The 22,725-nt window shown below is 41.6% G+C and overlaps 1 protein-coding gene across 1 annotated transcript in view; it reads left to right on the top strand.

The window, feature by feature from the left end:
* Positions 1 to 22,725, top strand: part of KCNU1 (potassium calcium-activated channel subfamily U member 1) — a 125,357-nt gene that overhangs the window by 41,514 nt on the left and 61,118 nt on the right. Inside the window, exon 19 of the mRNA XM_054998055.1 lies at positions 2,714 to 2,735. Coding sequence (XP_054854030.1) covers positions 2,714 to 2,735 — 22 coding nt within the window. The remainder of the gene's footprint in view (positions 1 to 2,713; positions 2,736 to 22,725) is intronic.

Below are 22,725 nucleotides of genomic sequence, written 5' to 3' on the forward strand. Positions count from 1 at the left end.
TTTCCTTTAATTTTTGATCCCACTCAAAAAGACCATTTTCATCCCACTTCTTTTCTTTGGCAAATTTTCTGTTTGTTTAGTTTACATTTTGTACAATTCTTGACCCATTATATGCCATCTATATACATTTAGCACAAAACCGGGTATCAGTTTAAAGGATAATGTTTCTACTTAATTTTATTAATATGGTTGGAGGAAAAATATAGTATCCATTCCTGAGTGTACAGTAAGGTTGCCAACTCTGGGTTGGGGAATTCCTGGAGATTTGGGGGCGAAGCCTGGGGAAAGGAGGGACTGCAGCAGGATATCATGCAATACATTCCACCTTCCAAAGTAGCCATTTTCTCCAGAAGAACTGATCTCTGGATAGGGTTGCCAGGTCCCCTGACTCCCTGGCAGGAGATCAGGAGCCTGGCACTCACCTCACAACATTCTTGTGTTCCATGTCTGTGTGCTCCCAAACTTGTGTGATGACATCACTTCTGGGAAGTGACATCATCACTTGGGTCAAAGGGCGGCCTGGGAGTGCTCCTGCACTCACCAGGGGGCCAAATTGAGCCCACTGCGGGGCACAATTCATCCCAAACTGGGCCTGCTGCAGGATGCAATTCAGCTTGAATTGGGCCACTGTGGGCGTGGGAGTGTGCTGCGCCACTCAGAGGCACACCATGCAGCCTGGGCCCCCCGGGAAGCACTCCCCCATCGGCCAGATAAGTGGGGGCATCTGAAGTAGGGTTGCCATCTCCTTATTGGGAAATTCCTGGAGATTTGTAGGTGGAACATGGGGAAGGTGGGGTTTGAGCAGGAGAAGGACATCACCATTGTATAATGCCATAGAGCCCACCTCCAAAGCAACTGTTTTCTCCTCAGGAAATGATTTCTGTTGCCTGGAGATCAATTGTAATTGCAGGAGATCTCCAGGCCCCAGCTGGAATTTGGCAATCCTAATCTGCATGCTGTAGTAGTATTTCTAACCAATTGATCTCTGTCAGTTACATGCATCTGAAGGCTGCATTACTGACAACTGCCCACTTGGCTTCAGCCACCACTCCTGCTGTGCGTTGTTTATCCTTAACCTGCACAGAATCCTGTGCTGAGAGATACCAAGCCTCATTCTTCTCCGTGCATATCATACAATAATTAGGGCCTAATGAATAGTTGTTCATCATCAAAGGTTTTTCTGTCCCACCCTCCACCTCAGTCACACAACCAATGAGCATCGGCTTGGGAAAACACCCCTTTGTTCTTTGACCCCTCTGGTTGCTTGGCAACTACCCCTACACAGGCCACACCAGCTTATGCTTTTCCTGCCATCCCTAGTTGACTTTAAGGTGAACTGAGGGGGATGAAATCTCCTACATTTCAGGACACTGGGAAAGGTGGCAGTTCCTAAATGTCAGTTTGATATAGTGGTCAAGAGTGTCAGGACTCTAATCTAGACAGCCGAGTTTGATTCCCCACTCCTCCACTTGAAGCCAGCTGAGTGACCTTGGGTCTGTCGCAGCTTCTCGGCACTCTCTCAGCCCCAGCCACTGCACAGGGTGATTGTGCTGAGGATAATAATGATACACTTTGTAAACTGTTCTAAGTGGGTGTTAAGTTGTCCTTAAGGGCAGTATATAAATTAAATGTTGTTTTCATTATTTGTGGGAAGGGGTCAGTAATCAGAAAATGGATATTGTAGTGGTTAGATAGAGTATTACACTAAGATTTGGACGATCCAGAACTGAATCGCCACTCTGCCATGGAAACTTGCTGGGTGATTTTGGGCCACTCACTTTCATTCACCTAAGCTCTCTCACAAGGTTGTTGTGAGGATAAAGTGGAAGAGGGGAGAATAAATCTGTAAGTTGATTTGGGGGAGTAAAGCATGACAGACAGAGAGCATTAAATAAATTCTGCCATGTATATACGGGCAATGTTTCTTCTCAGGGCCAAGCTACAAGTGACGACACTTGAACAGCGAGTGTATTTCTCCCTGTTCACTTGCCCTCCACTTGCGCTCCACTCAATCCACTTGCCGTTCAAGTGTCATTCGTCACTTGTAGCTTGGCCCTCAGTATTCTAATAATTTTAAATCAAGAAATCAGGCCAATTTGTTATGGTCTTTTTAAAAGGCTTAATTATAGAACCCTCAATCCCATCAAACAATGGGCAACAGACGAATAAATGCCTGTACCAAGCCACTTTGCTCAGCCCCAATGACAGCCAGCCACTCTCAACTTGCCTGTCATAGGTGGGCAACTGCTGCGGTGACCAATGTGTGGCTTGGGTGGCAGAACCATCTTCAATAGCCACTCCATACTTCACTTTCATCGGCTGGGCTGTAATGAGCTCAGCTCAGCATCGCCTGTGTGGAGCCTCCTGTTCCTTTTCGAATGTGGGTGGGAGAAAAAATGTACACTTCATCTATTCAGGCAAGGTTTGGCCAAGTCAGTACACCTTTATGCTTGCATATGAACACACATGCATTGTACTGATTCCACCAGAAGAGAAATGGTAATTAGTTTTATAACACACTTTCCCTCCCCCTGGCCCATAACATAATTTGAAAAAAAGGTCCTCTCTCAACCTGCTGAAATATCATTATTAAAATGTGCATGAAAAGTCAATTATGCCAGAGGGAGGTATTTAAAAGAAGTGAGTTTCCATACTGTGGGATTACACCTTGGGGATTACAGATATTGCTGAAATCTTTGCAGCTGTTTAACTTAAAAAAGGAGAGGATTTTCTTTGTCAGATGTTCCATAGGCCTTTTAAAAGGGGAGGCTATTGGCTAACATTAGGGAAGGTCGTTCTTACATTGACCTTTTCACTCACCCCTGCCTGCAAGAGGCTGTCGCAGCATTTAGTGAAGCTGATTCTCTGCACTTTGCAGTATTTCAGCCTTTCAATATAAAATCTAGTTAGTAGTGAGCAAATGTTCTGTATTTTATTTTGTTTCCTGTCCATTTATTGTTTTGTCAATGGTTCCAGCCCTGTGCTTTTCACTGTTGGCTTTAGATTTGTTTGCCTTGTATACACATGTACAGTTTTTAGATGCAAGTTGTATGGTATTGGTGTAACATTATATATATTATATATTTATTACATTATATATATTATATATTATAACATTATATATATTAGGTGATTCACCTGTGTGTGTGTGTATCACCTATATATATATAGGTGATTCGCAGCAGGAAATTAGAAATCATCTCTGGATCTGCTTGCATTTGCTCCATCTAGAAAATACAGAGTTTTCATTTTTTTTGTAATAGCTGAGATTTTTAATCCTTATGGTTGGTGGAGGGGAGGGAGCTTGAATGGGGATTTTCACAAAGATCAAAAACAGAACATGTCTAAGCATTAGATCAGAATCTCTAATGTACCTTAATGGCTGGCTCCCCTCCCAACACCTTTGCAATACTTCTGATAGACATGCTTATCAGTGAATCAAATGCTGATGGATTGGTCTTTCAATTCCTTCCACTTGTAAATGTATCTAATTATTTTAAAAAATAATTTAAATTTAATTTAACCTGGTATATGGAGTGCTGTCAAGTCATAGCTGACTTATGGTGACCCCTGGTGGGATTTTCATGGCAACAGACTAACAGAGGTGGTTTGCCATTGCCTGACTATGCAACCCTGGTCTTCTTTGGAAGTCTCCCATCCAATTACTAACCAAAGCCTACCCTGCTTAGCTTCCTAGATCTGACAACGTCAGGCTTGCCTGGGCTATCTAAGTCAGGACAACTTGGTCTATGAATTTGTACTTTTTGGCATATTTATGGAATTTAAAAGTATAAACACCTTAGTTTCTACAAGCAAAATTGCAAACATACCCAGTACATAACAGAGAGCTGCCAACTGCTGCGCCCTATGCTACCTGAGCCCATGCATAATTTCTGCCATATGAGAGTAAGGGTGGTGGTGGTTAAAATTAGAAAACACATTTTGTAGTGAAAAAAAGGAAGTAAATTATATGGACAGAACAGGCTTGTGTAATAATAACCATAGAAGTATTCGCATATTTGGAATATATAACTTAACCTTTATAATACTGAAGACATTGAATTAATAATGAATGATCATATACATTATAGCATATTAACTGTTGCCAAAAATTTCATATTTAAACTATTATATCCTTGGAAATATTCTGTATACCAACACTATCTAATAATGTAGATAGTCTTATGTAATTTTTTTCATGCTACCACACTTTAAATGAGTAAAATGTTAGCTTGAAAACTCTTTCACTCATTCCACAGGAGAAAAAAATGCATGGGTGCTTATTCAAGTGCCCCTCAAAATATCCCATGTTTCCTAAATATCAGACCTTCTTCACCAACATCACCTCCATCATCACTTCCATCTTACGTGGATGGTACACTCAGTTAGAACTGACACAACAAGTAGGGTTGCAAATCTCCAGGCAGGACTTCGAGAGCTCCTAGAATTACAACTGATTTCTATGGCAAGAGACTAACAGAGATGATTTGCCATTGCCTGCCTCTGCAACCCTGGTCTTCATTGAAGGTCTCCCATCCTATTACTAACCAAAGCTGACCCTGCTTAGCTTCTGATATCTGATGAGATCAAGCTCACCTGGGCTATCCATGTAGTTGTACATCTGAACAAATCAAAGCTATCTCATTTTCAAAACTGGGCCTAAAATAGCCAAAGGTAGAGGAATACTGAAGTCGTTCTGCCACCAGAAGCTCTATAAGAGCTCTATAAACTGTCCCAAATGGGGAAAAGTTAGAAAACAGCCTATCACTGGCCGTATCATCTTTATCTAATGAAAACTTTTACAGCAGTTGACCAATGACTGTTTTTTTCAAAGGCTTCTGTCTTAATGAAGATATAAGGGATCCTGCTTCCTCGTACTGTCATGATTTTATAAGCCCAGGGAGTAAGCATGAAACGGAGCAGTGGCTGTTCTCCCAACACCCAGTACCCTGTCAGCATCCACAGGCAAAATCAATCTGAATCTATATTTAGACCATTGATAAGCAGGTGCTTTTGTCACCCAAGATAACAGATCCACCTTCAATCTGGACTCCTAATAGGAGAGGATAAGAGAGATTTTATCAGCAAAGAAACTCACAGAAACATCACAGTTAAGGGACAAATTATTATCAACAACGGGGTTGATCAAAACTAGCCTAAGTCTGTACCAGGTACCTGCTGACACAGAATTGCAGGACATTATCACTATTTTCCTTCCCCTTCCCCCTGGCCTCTAATTCAGACTTGGTGAGGGAATATATATGCAGCTCAGGCCAACTGAGATAGAATAGTGTTCAGAGATTTACCTAGCCAGCAATCCAGATGTACTTGGTCTTCTAAGACCATGGATGGTGGAAATCTTATTTTTCACAGACCTGGCATTCCATATTACCAAAGTAGAAGCAAAGGAAATAAAGGGCCCTCTTCTCCTACGTCTCCCTGGAAGGGATGGAGATCATAATTTCATTTAATTTATTAGATTTCTTGTCCTCCATCCCCATGAATGGGCTCAGGGTAGGTTGCAACATTGTACAGTGGTACAATAAATTAAAACAGCAATACACAATAAAAGATAAAATACACAATTTCATAATTCCAATACAAAAGTTAAAATCACAATCTAAAATGCAACATGTGATGGTTCACCAAAATACATCCCACACACCAGTATCACGGGGGTAGGGCAGGCAGGTGATGAAGGCTCGTATGGCTCCTCCTCCGTCTTCCCACATCACTATCTCCACCCCCATGTACTACCCTAATATCAAAGCCCCCCCCAACATATGGCTGACAGTTAAATGCTATTAGCTAAACCGACTAGAACAGCCTTCTTCCCTGCTCCCAGCACCATCTACCTCCACTCAGAAACCAACTTAATGAACCTCCACCACCCCCACCCCAAACGCAACAAAAGGATTACACCAGAGAGCCAGCATCCCATGCTCAGAGGGTTTAAATGTCAGACTAGAAGTGTGTTCTGGTCTCAACACCATTTAGCGCATATGGTTCACTGAATTATCTGGGGCCAGTCACAGGCACTTTCAAACAGGTTATTCTGGGAATGAAATGTTGAGAAGCTGCCCTGAGCTCCTTGGAGGAAAGAGTGAGATAAAAATCTGACAGTTAGTACAAACTGGGTGCAGCAGCACTAGATTGGCTTAAATCCCAAGTTCTCTCTCTCTCTCTCTCTCTTTTTGTAATGAATCTTTTAACCAAACAAATCATTCATTAAAAATGAACTACATGAAAGAGAACGCCAGATTTTAAAAAAAGCAAATTTGTGTTCTTCCTTAATTGAAACTTATCTAGCATCTGGATAATTGTTCATAAATACCTGCTGAGTTGCCAAGGTATAGTTAGGGCATGTCAGTCTTTAATAAATCTCCAGGATTTAAGATCTTACTCTTTGATGCTACCCATCACATCCTGGTCCAAAGGCAAAAGTGAAAGAGAGAGGGGAGAGAGAGCAAGAGAAAGAGCAGTAATACTAAGTAGCCCCACAGCCCATTAATCTGGCAGGATGCATCACACTCTTTATGAAGGCTGTGCAGGAGTCTGCAGAAAGGTCACTGATATTTTCGGAGCGATAAATCACGAAAGGGAAGAGAGATTTGCATTTTGGCTGTATAACATTCAGGGACGGATTAGAGAGAGAGAGAGAGAGGAGAATTCTTTGAAGCAATATTTCTCTGCTGACTTGTTTTATTAGCTCCCTTTTAACATGTTACATTATTGCTTATAGAATTTCATTTACTTGGATTGGCAGCTTGATAAATATGTCTATTGGCGATGATTTGGATTGCTCTGGGCATTAATATTATTAAAACCTGTCACGAGGAAATGTCTGAAAGATGACTTACTGTAAAGATTACAGCAGAAAATAAATCACACAGTGGTATTTGTTACCGTTTATGGCCTCTTGGAGCCGAGTCAATCTCTTTTTATGTTGCATTATTTTTCAAGTTTTTATAGCTTTACATTATATATCGCTGTCAGAAATGAACAGATGGGGTGTCAAACATGAGCTTTCTGAATAATTCCCACCCTCGGGTTATTTGTGTGAAGGACAAGTGTAAAACTGTGTTCTCTGGAAAAGAGAGACAGGCACGGGTGGAGAAGGTTTCGTCACATGAAAGAAGCCTCCCCTGTACTGTCAGTTTGGACAGGGCGGTTTTAACTTTTGACCTTACCTGGCTTTTACCCCACAATGGGGCTTCTGGGAAATCCTAGTTGCCTGCATTTTTGCAGGAGAGGAAAATCTTAACTTGCATGTTAAAGAAGCCAAAAGGCAGCACCTGGCGCATCTAAGCCACTGTCACAGTTGTGTTTCTAGATGAATGGCACCCCGTCTGCCCCCGGAAGCATGGTTGCTTCTCACAGCACAAATCGTTCAAGAGGATATCACTGACCATTTTTCATTCATACAGAAAAAAATGCTTTTTTTTCTCTGCCCCATACTTGTTTCTTCAGTATGTACTAATTTTCTTACAAGCTTACAATTAGTTTTCTAACTGCTTTGTACTGTATTCCACATTCACCTCAGGAGCAGGGTGCCCCACTTTAAAACTGGTCCCTCTGTCTGCCCCTTTCATATCGTTTTGATCTGCAGCAAATACCAGCTGACGTTATTTACCTCCACGCCATGAAAAAACTCAACTGCCGGTTTCTGCTCATTAAACTGCTGTTAAACAGACAGGGCACATTTTTGTTCCTGGCCTGTTGGCAACTTTACTCAGTCTCAGGTTCACTGTGAACTAGGCAACAAGCTAGGAAGCCCTGGCTTTAGTTCATGTTCAATCTTGCTAACTCATGAAAATGAACATCTGAGATGTCTGGTTCTTGGTCATGAAGAGCCACGGGGCTCCTTCCTTCTCTCCCTTCTCCATTCTGTATTGATCTCTAATCATTTCCTGGCTCCTTTACATTACTCATGAGGACATTCTTACTCATGGCCTTTATTCATGAGTCTGACAATGCCTACTTGAGGGGGGGGGGCAGAGAACATGGTATGCAAAATGCCCATGAATCAAGTTGGTCTGGAGGACGAGAAGACCATCCAGTCCTGCTGCCTCATTTTGCTCTTAGGCCACAATAAGGAAACAGCTGGCACAGGTGCTTGTAAATCAAGGCTTCAGGGATGGCTAGAAGACTCTCCAGGGACCTTAACCCTTCGCTTGTCTCCATGAACAAATCCAGTATTTGGACAGACCGAAAGAAAATATCTCATACAGAATTAGCTCACAGAACCCACTTGCTAGGTTTTCCAGTTAAATGAAGGACTGACGTGAAAGAATTTAGCCATTCTTGTCCCCTTAAAGATGGGTGGCTTCCTTCTCTCCCTTTTCTTTCTCTCTCACACCCTCACACACACACCCTTTACATGCGTAGCCACAATGGAACTGTGTCCTGTCCATACTGGGCAGTTTTCATGCCATATCTGCATTTTTATTTGTTTTTTAAAACCCAAATATGGTTCACGGGGGATGTTGCCAACAGACCTGGAGAAAAATGTCCTATCCCTTTTACAGAGGATCAATGAGATGTTATTTATCAAGAGGTGTTATTTTACATGCCATGAAAACCTTCACCTGCCGATTTACACACATTAAACCTCTGTTAAAGAGATAAGACATTTTCTTCAGAACTGCTGACAGCCATAGAAATATATCATTTCCAAATTCCTCCATACCCAACCTCTACATCTTCTATCTTTATGTAATTTTTTAATTCTATTTTTACACAGTTTTGATCTGATTTTGCTTGCTTGCAGTTAGCTATCTCGATTTTCTTCCCAATATGCCTTTAATTTTCTGTAACTTTAGGCCTATCTCTGCATAATTAGCATATTTTTAAAGGAATATATACTCAGAATTTCTAAAATTTGTGGGGATCCTGGATTAAAATAGAGCTTTCATGCAGTGAATTGTCTAGGTTCCTTAGAGAAAGCTGTCAAAGTTGAAGGATGTTAGGTATGCAGTGCAGAATGTATGCCTTTTCATCAACTCAGCATGAAGAGGAAGGTATAAATTCTCTAAATGAATTTGATAAAGCTTTATAAATTTTTGCATGGTTTAGAGAAACTGGGGAGAGAACTTTTCCCTCCCTATATATGTTAGAGTTCAGGGTCATCCAATGAGATTGATTGCCAGTAGATTCAAGACAAACAAAAAACGCTTCATACAGAATTAACTAATGGAACTCATCACCACAAGACGTGATAGAGGAAGCAGTGAAGAATAAAGTCCACTGCCATCAGTGAGACTAATTTAATCTTTCTCACTGTTTGCTCACCTCTTTTCTCTTTCTGTTCTTTTCCTTCTTAATTGTTAGCACCACCCCAAATCATGATCCAAAAGTACAAAATCGACATTAAATGATGTAATGATATATTGATACCAATATACATTCGTGGTTAAAAGTTGTCTGTGTGTGTGTGTGTGTGTGTGTGTGTGTGTGTGTGTGTGTGTAAATATTTCCTAATAAAAGTTGTAATAGTTATAGCAGCCTTATCCCATAAAATTGTGCCATCTTGTTTGTGTCTTCCTTCAGTAATGGCTTACTACTACTGTTGATACAAGAGGAGCAATAAAGAAGCGTGTCCTTTGTCTATATTTAGACGGAGATCATCCACTAACACTACTAGTGCTGTCTCTGTCCCATGTCCTGGTCTGAATCCAGAATGGAAGGGGTCTAGAGCGCTAGATTTTTCCAAGAAGATCTGGAGTTGGTCAACTACTGCTCTCTCAATCACTTTACCCAGAAAGGGCAGATTAGAGACTGGATGATAATTGGCCACATCAGCGTTGTCTAGAGATGTATGGGTGCCAGTGGAAATCTTTGCCTAGGAATCCATGGAGCAGCCCTGTTCACAAAGAGGCCCGTCTGAAGGTCACCAACCCACAGAGGGACAACTGAATATAGCCACAATAAAGTTGATGGCTCCCCAATACTTCTATCAATTATCTCTGTTCCTTCTTTTCTCTTGTTTTCCTTGCTCTTCCTCAGGAACTCTGCTTCTGCACCTGAAGGATTTGGTAAAGAGGATAGCTCACTTTTTTTTCCTCCTCATTTTTTTTCTCGCATTCATTTGTGAGTGAATCATTTGTAGGTAAATTGTATTTTGTCATGGAACATTTTGTAGAACATTTTGTACTGAGGGGGTGATTTCAGCACTGGACTGTAGGCAGGTGTGATAGGCTTCTCATATGGCTGGTTCTCATTGAACTTGCATCCGGATTTTAGCACTGTATACTTTTCTTTTCCTTCTTCCTTTCCTTCCTTCCTTTCCTTCCTTCCTTCCTTCCTTCCTTCCTTCCTTCCTTCCTTCCTTCCTTCCTTCCTTCCTTCCTTCCTTCCTTCCTTCCTCCCTTCCTTCCTTCCTTGGAAGTCCCGAAAACACAGACTATAGTGTTACAATTCACATGCAAGTTTGTAGAATTGCAAGATTCATGTGAAAAAGCCCAATATTTATAGCAATGCTGACCATGATAACTAATATGCACTGATCTATTAAGAATCTCCAGTTCAGCCAAGCATTTTCTTTGGAGAATACTGGCATTTTTTTCTGGCTACTAACCTTGAATCCAAACACAAAAGAGGGAAACTTCCTTAGATAACACCAACGGTAGGAGAGCACCTGCTCAAGGAAGTACAAACAGAAGTAGAATAGGTACACCTTCCGTGTAAGTCAATATAGGGCCAAGCTACACATGATGAATGACACTTGAACGGCAAGTGGATTGAGTGGAGGGCAAGTGAACAGGGAGAAATACACTTGCTGTTCAAGTGTCATTCGTCATGTGTAGCTTGGCCCTCAGTCCGTATTTATAAAGCCTTCAGTGGGCAATAATCAATGTTATCAAGTACAATTATTTCAAGTATAAGTACAAGAGTCCCCAACAAGCACATCATATGGAACCAGCATTCATCAAAAAGTATACATTCATCAAAGCAGCCCAAAAATGGAGCATATACAGTCAAAACCCTAATGGGTTAGGGTTTTGACTGTATATGCTCCATTTTTGGGCTGCTTTGATGAATGTATACTTTTTGATGAATGCTGGTTCCATATGATGTGCTTGTTGGGGACTCTTGTACTTGTACTTGAAATAATTGTACTTGATAACATTGATTATTGCCCACTGAAGGCTTTATAAATACGGACTATATTGACTTACACGGAAGGTGTACCTATTCTACTTCTGTTTGTACTTCCTTGAGCAGGTGCTCTCCTACCGTTGGCACTAGCCTTGAATGTCAGCAGACAGTGTAGATATTTAAGTAAAGTGGAAATACTAAGAGTTTGTGTTGAGAATATGGTTGAGAAGAATGGAAAGAATATAAGTATGTTTGTGTTGGGAAGGGACAGAACAGTACAGAAGCATACAGCCCCCTCCTGTCTCTCATCTATGATACAAAAACTGATTATATCTGGTTGCATCTATGCTGGTGTTGGTGGTAGGAGGTCCTTCTTCACAATCACCATTCTGGGATTCTCACATGGCCACAGTCAGAGTTTTATGGGAGCTATCTTTTTAGGAAATGTTACTTAAAATTATCCCATGGACTACTTGACAGCTACTCCCATGTTTTCCAGCAGAGTTAGCTACTGTAAGAATGGGCAGACTACAGATATCTCCAATGAAAGCCACAGATTCTTTGGAATCCTTTCAGACAACTGAATGAATTTCTCCTACTTTCCTGTACATCTGGGTCAGGTTCTCACAAATGCTGAGATGTCTATGAAGCGGTGCATTTGGAAAGAGTATGATGTGATGCTCTTGAGGGTCTTGCATACCAACATCTATAGACATAGCACAACTCATATGCATCCTGTGATTCCCCATATCTGTAATATGGAAAGACAGGAGATTGTGCAGCTGGTATATGGGAGCCATGTGGAATGGATGCTCAGAAACTTAAGTAGAGGCCTGTGTGGAATTCTTGCACCCTTTCAAGTCCCTATGCACTGGGCAAAAGCTTAATCTGCCCTGACTATTCCAAATGCATAAGTATGCGTTTGCTAATTAGTGTTCCCTGTGAATTGGTATAAATCAGTCTATTTATAATCTGGTCAGCTCCTGAATCTGTACTTAGGATGTAGAGAATGACTGAACCCCCTGGCAGCATGCACTTTATATTTTAATTATCCACAGTCATTCTAACACTTATGCATATATCATAAATCACATCATAATAGCCCTTATTTAATTGCTGGATTGGGACTTGAGTTGAACAGCTAGGAAGGGGATTAATAAGGCAATCCAGGCTCTTTCGAGAACAGGTTTGCCATATACTGGGCTTGGGTTGTGAAGGAAGTTGATGGCATTTTGGAAGGCCCAGCTCTTTTCAAATGAAAGGGGTTTTCTGTTCCCTAAGATAATCACATCAGTTCTGTATTTCATTCCTCTTCTAAAGGACAGAACAAAGAGGTAGGGATACAAACCCTCTAAAAGGAGAATCCTATTATCTAATGAGCTCAAAAACATGTGAGGAGGTTTTTGGGCAGAGGCCTTGAGGGAATCAGTGACCCTGTCTGGCGCCCATTGTAGTGCAGGGATGGCATTGGCACGAACTGGGCTGGTTCATGGGAGCTCATTTCTCATGAACTGTGATTAATTTTAGCCCAGTTCATTTGTTTCGTATTTCGGTTCCTCAGTGCAGACAGCCTGGTGCTGATCAATCAGTTTGCTAGGTAACGGGGGGAAAGCGATGGGCTCTCTGCAGACCTTCTGCTGACCCAGAAGTGACATTTTCACAAACCGAACGAACCAGTTTGTGAACTGGGCAAGTTTGTGAAAGTTCATAGTTCGTGAAACGTGACGAACCACAAACTGCACAGTTCAGAATTTTCCTGGTTTGTGCCCCTCTCTAGTGCGGAGCTTTTTCATCTTAACTCTTCCAATAGCAATTCCATCCTTAAAATGTTTCTTCCAAAATTCAGAGGAACCTCCAGAGTGGCACTCCATGGTGAGAGACAGACCACCACCAGAAATGAAAACTGATAACTTTCTATGTGTGCTTGCAAGTGCTTACTGTGTGCATTTGGCTCCCTTTTTGGAACTGTAGTGCGATTCATGGAATGGTGCTTACCATTTAGTCCCTTTCCTAGGAATTCCTAATACTAAGGGTTTTTTTTCCCTATTGCTATGCCATATTGCATTCAGGTTTCCAGCAAGATATCTACCACAACTCCAAGTTCTCTTTCTTATGTGTCACTTTGCAATGAATGAATTGTGTAGGCTAATCTATAGGACAGGCCTTTTCTGTTTCTTTTTCTCCCAGTGGGAAATAGGCTGGGAGCCCGGGGATACCCTGACCCCATTGGGGGCTTGGCAGCCCTTCTTCCCTGGTTCACAACAACTTGCTTATATGTGAAAATTTAAAAATGTGTCACTATGCAGTGCATTCAAATGATAAACTGCATAGGGTAATCTATAGGATAGGGAACTCATGCCTTGAATGTGGACTAAATGGCCAACTCTTCATTCCCAGCGCTGCCCTTCTATGAAAACAGGATACTAATAAAGTTTCATATATTTAGGGGACCAGGATTCCATGCTTTTCTGGCATCCCTTTTCTTCTGTCAGTCTGAGGTTCTCCAATTTACGCTATTTTGTAGAGCTGAGCCGGAATTGTGTAGAAAATATTTTCAATGGAATAAAGGGAATTTATTGATTGAAATGATCTCCAAAATAATCCCCCTTCCTTACCTTTCCCAAACTGTTTCATTCAGTTTTGGTTCCATTTGTTGCCTATCAGTGTGATCCAGCCAATCAAGGATCATACAGCTAGCATCATTACATCACGGAGCCACATAGCCAATTTAGCTACATGATTACATTATGAAGCCTATCAGACTTAGAATAATGCTTCCTACCTTCACTCTACAGGGAAGAATATTTTGCTCCCTTTTCTCAGCCCTTCCCCATTATTGCCGAGAGAGAGAAGTAGGTGTGTGTGCAACCAGTGGATGGAACTGATACGTTTGAGAGTGGTTTGATTCCAAGCCATGCCTGAATCTTTACTTTTACGAGTGAAGAATGCCCGAATTCTTAGTTTTAAAAATGCATTTGAAAGACAGTGATCAGTCCCTAAGGGACTTTCAAGTATGAGCATGCATACAATTTCCTAATCAGAAAAATAGACTTCATTGCCCTATTCAGATCTCCACCAGCCTGTTGACAAGCAATGCCTATAATTAAATTAACCCACTAACTAGCCATGCAATTCAAGCTGATATGTAGTGGCCAAACACAATGAGGTTCTGTCAAGAATTTCTCATAAATGACAATGCTGTCACTGGGAATTATTTGTTGTCACTGTCATACAATCTCTTTTCTGTGTTGCTATGTGCAGGGCTTTTTTTCTGAGAAAAAAGGTGGTGGAACTCAGTGGGTTCCCCTTAGAGAAAATGGTCACATGGCTGGTGGCCCCGCCCCCTGATCTCCAGACAGAGGGCAACGGCGCGGAGGACAATCTAAACTCCCCTCTGTCTGGAGATCAGGGGGCGGGGCCACCAGCCATGTGACAATTTTCAAGAGGTTCCAGAACTCCATTCCCCCACGTTCCCTCTGAAAAAAAGCCCTGGCTATGTGTATTTTTCCCCCTGCGTTTATGTCATGCTGGGAACTGCTCCAACAGTACCCATATGTAGTATTTTCATGGGAGCTTGGTAGAACTCCGTAACACACAACTAGCAATACATAAAGCAGACCCTGAAAAGCAGATCTCTTAAATTCAGGTTCAGGTCAGTGTTAGTTTGTAGTGGAACACCAAAATTTGAGTCCAGTAGGACCTTGAAGAATGACAAGATTTTCAAGGTATAAGCTTTTGAGAGTCAAAGCTCCCTTAGTCAGATACCATCAGACAGCTTTGACTTTCAAAAGCCTATACCCTGAAAATTTTGTTCAACTTCAAGGTGCTACTGGATTCAAACCTTAAATTTAGGGATCAGCCAATTTCCTTCATTCCTTTCCTATACTATTCCAAAAAATTATCTCTGTGCTGCTTGTCACTGCTTCTTAGTTTGGACTTAACTGGAAGGATTTCTAAATTAATTCTGCAGTCATAATATGCAGAGTTTGCTATTGGTTTCTGTTCCTTTAGTTCAGTTCAGATCTTTCCCCCTCTCTGTTACTGACATGCATGTCTACTCCTGAGCATTGGTTAATACCACACAAAAAGAATCTTGATCCAACCATGTTAATAGTCACACCAAGATTTTTTTTGCAGTGTTTTATCAGTGTGCATATACGTTGCTAATGTGGGAATGGGAGAAAATTAATGGAAGGAACTGAAAGATATGGCAAACTGCATGTGCATTGTGCGTACAAAATGTTGAGAAAAAAACAGAGCAACGAAAATGCAGTTCCTAAAACATCACTTCAATATGGAAAGAATATTATAGCATTTTTAGAATGTTATGGTTTAGGACAAGGGTCCCCATTCTGAGGCTGCAGGCATATTTGGAATTTTGACACAGTGTGGCAGCAACAAAATGGCTGCTGCAGAGTGTGCTGTCAGCCACAAAATGGCTACGACAGCCTACCTTCAGTCACACAGTGAAGATCCTTGCATGGTGGAAGCAATGCATTTAAAAATCTGCGCAATCAATCTATATTCCAGTGGTCAATCAGAAGCCAAATTTTGCAAAAGCTCCACTGGGGCCCTCCCATTTTCTAAAATCACTTGGTGAGCACAATGAAAGGTGTTGGCAGGCACAACAGTGCCTATGGGCAGTGTTGGGGACCCCTGGTTTAAAATAACATATGTAATTCTCCTCCCTTTTCTGCCCTCATAAAAACCCTGTGAAGTAGGCTGGACTGGAGGTGGTGGCTCAGGCTTCCCCAGGGCACTTTATGACTGAGTGGAGATTTGGTCCAAATTTGCTCTCTGGTCCAAATTTGACATTCTAACCATTGCACTGTGCAGGTCTGCAAGATTTGATCGATAATGTCCATGATGAGGACCATTTTAGAAGCATCTCTTATTAAACTTAACTTCTGGTCCTGGGATGTATTTTCAGGCTATTAAATTTGAGTGAGTACCTCCCGCTGAAGAGTGACAGTCTCTCGGAAGGATTTAGCAACAGTAGGCTTTCCAGATACAACACTGAACAAGCAACTGTAGGTCAATAGCAAAGAAATTAGGCCAAGAAGTTAGCTTGCTGGCCATTCCATAGTAAGAAAAGGTAACATCTCTTCCTATTGGTATATGGTGAACGATGCTTTCACATTTATAAATGCAAGTGTCCATCACATGATGAGATTGTTCTCATATACATATGGATGCAGTAGCTGGCACTTCATGCAAACACATGGTGGCAATGGAGTCTGCAGTTGCAACAGCAATGTGCCATATTGCAGACTTGTACTATGCTTTGTACCACTATATTCCAGACTTGGGTTTCCTTACTCCCGTAGGTGCTAATAACTCAGCATGATCCACCCTTTACAGATGTTAATTCATTCTGCTTATCTCATACTGCACCTTCTTTGATTAGATCTGATTCTCTGCTGCTGATCCTTCTCTGCCCATCAATCTACAGCTGGGTGTAGTCCTCATCCAGTCTTTGGATTGGTTCTTGTTTTTAGCTGGTCTCTCCTTGTAACATCTCCCAACGCCCAACTTTGTTCTACATATATACACTCTATCAGATGAAGTAGGTGAAAAGCTCATGGGCAAAATCAACAATAATCATACATATGTATTCTCTTTTGTGGCCTCCACGTTATGGAATGGTCTGCTCCTACTCTTTTGGCTTTCTGCAAACTTTGCAAAATCAGGACGGGTTAAAGGTTAAAGGGCTGTAAAAAAATGACTCAGAAAGTTGCTTTGGTAAAAGGGTAGAGAGTGGGATTGTGGACTATACAATTGTGTATTGCCTGTTTCTATAAGTATGCTCCTACTAGACAATTTATTTACTGTTCAATTGGTCATGTTTAAGTGTATAATAATGATATGTTCCAGCATTGTTTTAGCTCTGTATCAGATTTCTACTTGTGTTCAAATATATGCAATCCATACCCATTATTGAATGTCCCAGCCACTTACTGTATTGACTTACATTGTGTAATTTGCCTTGAGTCTCAGTGAGAAAGGCAGACTAGAATGATGTAAATAAAAATATTAAAATGCTGGAATACATTTTGTTAGTCCTTAAAATAGCACTAGAATCCAGCTTAACTATGTTAAAGACTTCCTTGAGCAGGGAGTCCAGAGGCTGTGCAGCTGAGTTTAACTTCCTTTGGGTGAGAGAGCACCAAAGACTGATGATGTCTGCAATATTTGTTCTTTTTTTAACAAAAAGTTAAGCAGAATATAGAGCAGACAGCCAAACAACTGATTCCACATTCAAGTCCCAAAGAGAAAACTACTAGGCCCAACATCTTCTGTTGCTTTCAGACCAGTTAAAATCATAGCCTCTTCCACCTTTAAACTCGCTGCAGTTTCTCTGTCCTCCCACTAGCTTTGATTGGTTTCACATTCAGAAGGTAGGAGAGAGTTCCAGACATTAAAGAAAACATCCCCAGTCATTAAGGATCATTAACCTTCTTTTGTCATGTCCCTGAATACCCATTAGTCTGACATTTGAAATCATAATGAGAGGGCCATTCATGCTAATCAAGACAGCAAAACTCAGATCTGCTACAATCACATGCACTGGATGTATGCATACAGGTTTGGTTCCTGCTGCACTGGAAGATTGCCAGTACACTTCATACCATTGCATGGAGAACAGTGGAAGCTTTTCATGTACCAAGTGGTCTTGGTTTGCCAACATCCAGCTGGTGGCTGGAGATTTCCCAAAATTTCAATGGATCTACTAATTACAAAGCTCAGTTCCCCAGGAGAAAATGACTGCTTTGGAGGGTGGCATTATACTATGCCAAGGTCCCTGCCTTCCTCAAACTCTCCAGGATTTACCCCGCCAAATGTCCAGGAATTTCCTGACCTGGAGCTGGCAATCCAAAGGTTGTCAGGTCCCCTTAACCTCCCAGCAGAAGTGGGGACCAGCACTCACCGTTTTTAACTTCTGGGAAGTGATTTCATCATGCAGGGGCTGGGAGTGTTTCCAGGGAAATGCGATGATGTCACTACTGGGAGTGGGGCATGCTGCCCCAGGAGCATGCCCTGGATGCCTATTCCCCTGCCTTCCCCCCCTGCTGACCAGGTGAGTGGTGGCAGGGGACAGAAGGTAGGAGTGAGGATCTCCACCCTTATCAGGAGACCTGGGATCCTTAGACTTAGACTGATAAAACTGTTGTTGCATTGCATTATGCTACATTAACATGTGCCCCCCCCCCCAAGTTTCCTTGTATTAAACTCTCACAGTTCCAGTTCATACCACCTGCAATTCTGTTTTTTTTTCCTTAATGAAGTGCTGATTTTTGTTTGATAAAATGAATTTAGTGTTTCTCCCTCCAGAGGTAGATTGATATGGGTTTGCCAGACAGCTAGGTCTGGAGATCATTAAAATAGCTTTATTTCCCTTGAGGTTTTTTTTTTTAAATCCTTATACACAACATTTGTCAAAAATCTGTGTGCCATAGGTGTAAATTCAGCAGGATAGAGAAAAAAGAAAAATGGCTGCAATAAAGGAGGGGATAAGAGGAAGGCTGGGGACAGCAGAGACTTTTTCAAATGATCTGTTTCAAGATTTCCCTTTTACACATCAAGCAAAGAGTACAGATGTGGACAGTGGCCGATTATGGGAAGCAATTTGGGTTGACTCCACATGCCATTTTTTTTTGTCCCAGATCATAGAAAAAACTCTCTTTGAACGTTAGAAAACCTGACGAATCTGACAGCATCAGTGCTTGGTCTGAGATATCACATCTTAAAAAACAGCAGGTTTGATATACAAAGAGAGGATTCACAGCAGAGCATTAAAAACCTGAATTTAAGCCTACCTGGCCACTACAGTCTTCTTCAGAGGCCCTGCTTTGGGTGCCCCTACCATCTGAGGCTAGGCAGGTGGCAACCTGAGAAAGGACTTCTTGATTGTGATGTTCAAACAATAGAGCTCTCACCCCAGGGAGATTTATCTGTCTCCTTCTATTGTTATCTTCCACCAGTGGCTGAAGACCTTTTTTGTTTTGTTTTGTTTTGATGTGCTTATATGTTTTATTTAATTGTTTTAAATATATTTTTATATATAGTTGTATTTTATATGCTTTTTAATATTTGAAATATTTTAATGTTCACTGCCTTGAGGACCTGGAATTGGGTGGAAAGGCAGTATAAAAATGTTTTAAATAGTAAATAGTACATAAAAAATAAATTAAAGACTGTACTGGAACAGTCCCACAGAGCCATGAGAACTATCCTGTCTTGCCCTCTGAGGCGTTTAAGAATTAACCAGTGGCAATCTAAGTCTTGTCTGGCATGTGCCACCCACCTGGGTTGGCATAGGTTGATTTTACTGATATTGTTATGACTTACTGCATTTTCAGCAGTATACTTTAGGTAGGGTTGCCAAGAACAACCTGGCAACCACCAGAGGGACTTACTCTGTGCTCCCAAAGTGAAACCAGCATGTCATAATCTTCTGACCCATCACCTTGCCGATGTGGGGATTTGTGGAATAGCCCTGCAGTGGCTGAACTCCTTCCTTCACAATCGGGGTAGAGGGTAGCACTTGGGGAACAGATGTCCACCCACCATTCTTTGGTATGCGGTGTCCCTCAGGAGGCGATTCTTTCCCTGATGCTATTTAACATTTATATGCGTGCTCTCACTCAGTTAGTTCGCAGCTTTGGGCTGGGTTGTCACCAGGATGCAGATGACACCCAGCTCTCTCTGCTGATGGACGGCCAGTCTGATCTTGCTCTGGATTCCTTGGCCAAGGGTCTTGAGGCTGTAATGGCATGGTTACATCAGAGTCACCTGAAACTGAATCCCCTGAAGACGGAGGTTCTGTATCTGGGTCGTTGGGCAATCAAGCTGGGGACCCAGCTTCCAACTCTCGACGGGGTACAACTGAAACCTTCGTCAACAGTGAGGAGCCTGGGTGTGATCTTACATGCCACACTTTCAATGGAGGCCCCGGTTGTGACCAGTTACAGGTCTGCCTTTTTCATCTTCGACAGGCCAGGTGACTGGCACCCTATCTTTCACCCCAGGACCTGCCTAGAGTAATCCATGCAATGGTCACCTCCAGGGTAGACTACTGGGCCTGACCCGGAAGTTACAGCTGTCCAGAATGCAGCTTACTGGAACGCCAACCCGAATGCACATTCATCCTGTGCTGTGCCAGCTGCATTGGCTCCCAGTAGAGTTCCGGATCCAGTTCAAGGTGTTAACCTTGGTGTTTAAAGCTCTTCACAAACTGGGACCTGCATACCTGCAGGAGCACCTCTTCTATTATGTCCCCTTTCAGCCCCTTTCAGCTTTTTCAGCCCTGCCCCAGCCTGGTGGTATGCTCTCCCTCTAGAGCCCGGGGCCCTGGAAGACCTGTTACAGTTCCACATGACCTGTAAAAGGAGATGTTCCACTAGGCCTTTGGCTGAGGGCTAGCAGGTGTCCCCCTTCTTCCACCTAAGACCTCCATTTTTTCTGGGACTGCCCTCGGCCATGTGCTATGCTCATATATATGCCCATATATGGACTCCTAACTGATTATTTAAGTAGCCTGTGCCTGGACTATTTTAATGATTGTCTTAAGATTATTATTGATTTTATCGTTTTATGATTAACTCATTTTATTTTACGAATGTTGCGAGCCGCCCTGAGCCCATTCGTGGGGAGGGCGGGGTATACATCAAATAAATAAATAAACAAACAGATAAATAATTAAATAATGTCACCAGGGGACACTGGGGATGCTTTGGTATTTAGGCAAAACTATGGTTTGGCTATAGAGTTTTGTCCAAATACCAGAGCGTCCCTAGTGTTCCCAATGGCATGCTGATATCACCTCTGGTTGCATGGGGAGTGACATCAGCATATCATCATGCTGCCCTTTCCCTTCTCCCCAGTTTCTCACTCTTTACACACTAGCCAGCTGAGCGACAGCAATAAGAGCCAGCTTGCAGCAGGCAATCCACTGCTACAACAGGGGAAATAGCAGATTTGCAGCTCAAGTTCAGCAAGAAACATTGGTTTTCAGTCAGTAGCCAGTTGCAGTTTCATCCAGAGGTCTCAGGAATGAGCAAGGCCTAAAGACAAAGCTGAACATTAATGTGCTTTGCTGCTGTTCCTGCCATTGTTGTTGTTGTTTACATATTCTAAGTTTTGCCCTGGATCTTCCTTCCTTCCTTCCTTCCTTCCTTCCTTCCTTCCTTCCTTCCTTCCTTCCTTCCTTCCTTCCTTCCTTCCTTCCTTCCTTTGTAAAGAAATAATTCTAGCTAAGTGCAGGAGTATCTGTTTGTTTGTACTCTTTTCCCAACACAATAGATATAATCGTTATTAAAATGTTATCGTGTATTTGGTGATTTGTTTTATCTGTCTACTGGGGCCTTTTGCTGATTAGTGGCTGGAATGCTATAAATAATAATCATTTTCAATTACAGTAAGCGTCTCTACATATGCATACATTTATTAAATTTTGCACGATGGTAAGCAAAACATATTGTTGAGCTGTTATAGTTCAAGTGGTGTTAATTCATGCTAATAAAGTGCTAGGGGAAAGTCAATGGTTTCCCTAAACACAGCACTAAAGTGAAAAAGAAACCTTATGTAGTCTTTTTTTAATATAAAGAATTTCATTAAAGAAAAGAAAATAAAGTAAGTGCATAGTATAAAAGTTCTAAATTGTACACTAGATTAAAAGTTATACAATCTTATACAACCAATAAGTATATAGACAATACAGTTATAATAGTTTTGTGAGTAAAACAAGTAGTCATTGTTGCATTTGAAATCTACTGTGTCTGTTTGTGAGAACATTCTGAATGTGGCATATAAAAAAATTGTGTGATTTATAGTAACTGGACATATCTAGGCTTGCCAGGTCTCCTGTTATGGTGAGAGCCCTCCTGTCAGCAAGCACTGCTGCTGCACAGAGTGATAGAGGGAGATTTTTTTTTAAAAAAGCAGTGTTGACAATTTCACCACATTATTTCTAGGTATAACATGGGAGCGATAAAGGGTAACTCTAGAAATCATTGGAAACTCTATGGTTTTACTATAAATTTCTGGTGATTCCTAGAGCTACCTTTTGTTATGAGTTTTGTGATTCAGAGGGAGAACTGGCATAATCCAAATATGTAAATCATCTATGAACATAAGAAGAGCCCTGCTGGATCGGACCATTTAGTCCAGCATGCTGTTCACTACAATATAGGGAACCCCAAAACTTGAGAATACTTTGTGGTGTTTTAGTTGATCCTAATAAAAGAGTCTGGTTCTGCTGATGTTTTGCAAAGGTTTCCCAAAGAGTTATACAGCATGATCTTATGCAGAATTGCTCCAGTCTAAACCCATAAGAAGCCATTGGCTTAGATTGGTGTAAATCTGCAGCTTCATTGCCTGCTTTTAAGGTGCTTCAGTAGGACTTAAAGAAAACACAACTGACATTAGCTTTGTTACAATTCTGATGTCTTGCATAATGAGAGGGAATGCCGCTCGTGGTCCTACCAATGCGCACAGCTCCCCCTCCCCCCTTTTTTGAATAGATCAACATGCTTGTTTTCCTGCTTTAGTACATATAAATGTGAAACTTCGAAAATCTGTCTTTCTGATGGTATGCACCAAGACTGGAAAATACGTTCACATATTCAC

This window comes from Eublepharis macularius, chromosome 14, assembly GCF_028583425.1.
Source record: "Eublepharis macularius isolate TG4126 chromosome 14, MPM_Emac_v1.0, whole genome shotgun sequence".
NCBI classification, from domain to species: Eukaryota; Metazoa; Chordata; class Lepidosauria; order Squamata; family Eublepharidae; genus Eublepharis; species Eublepharis macularius.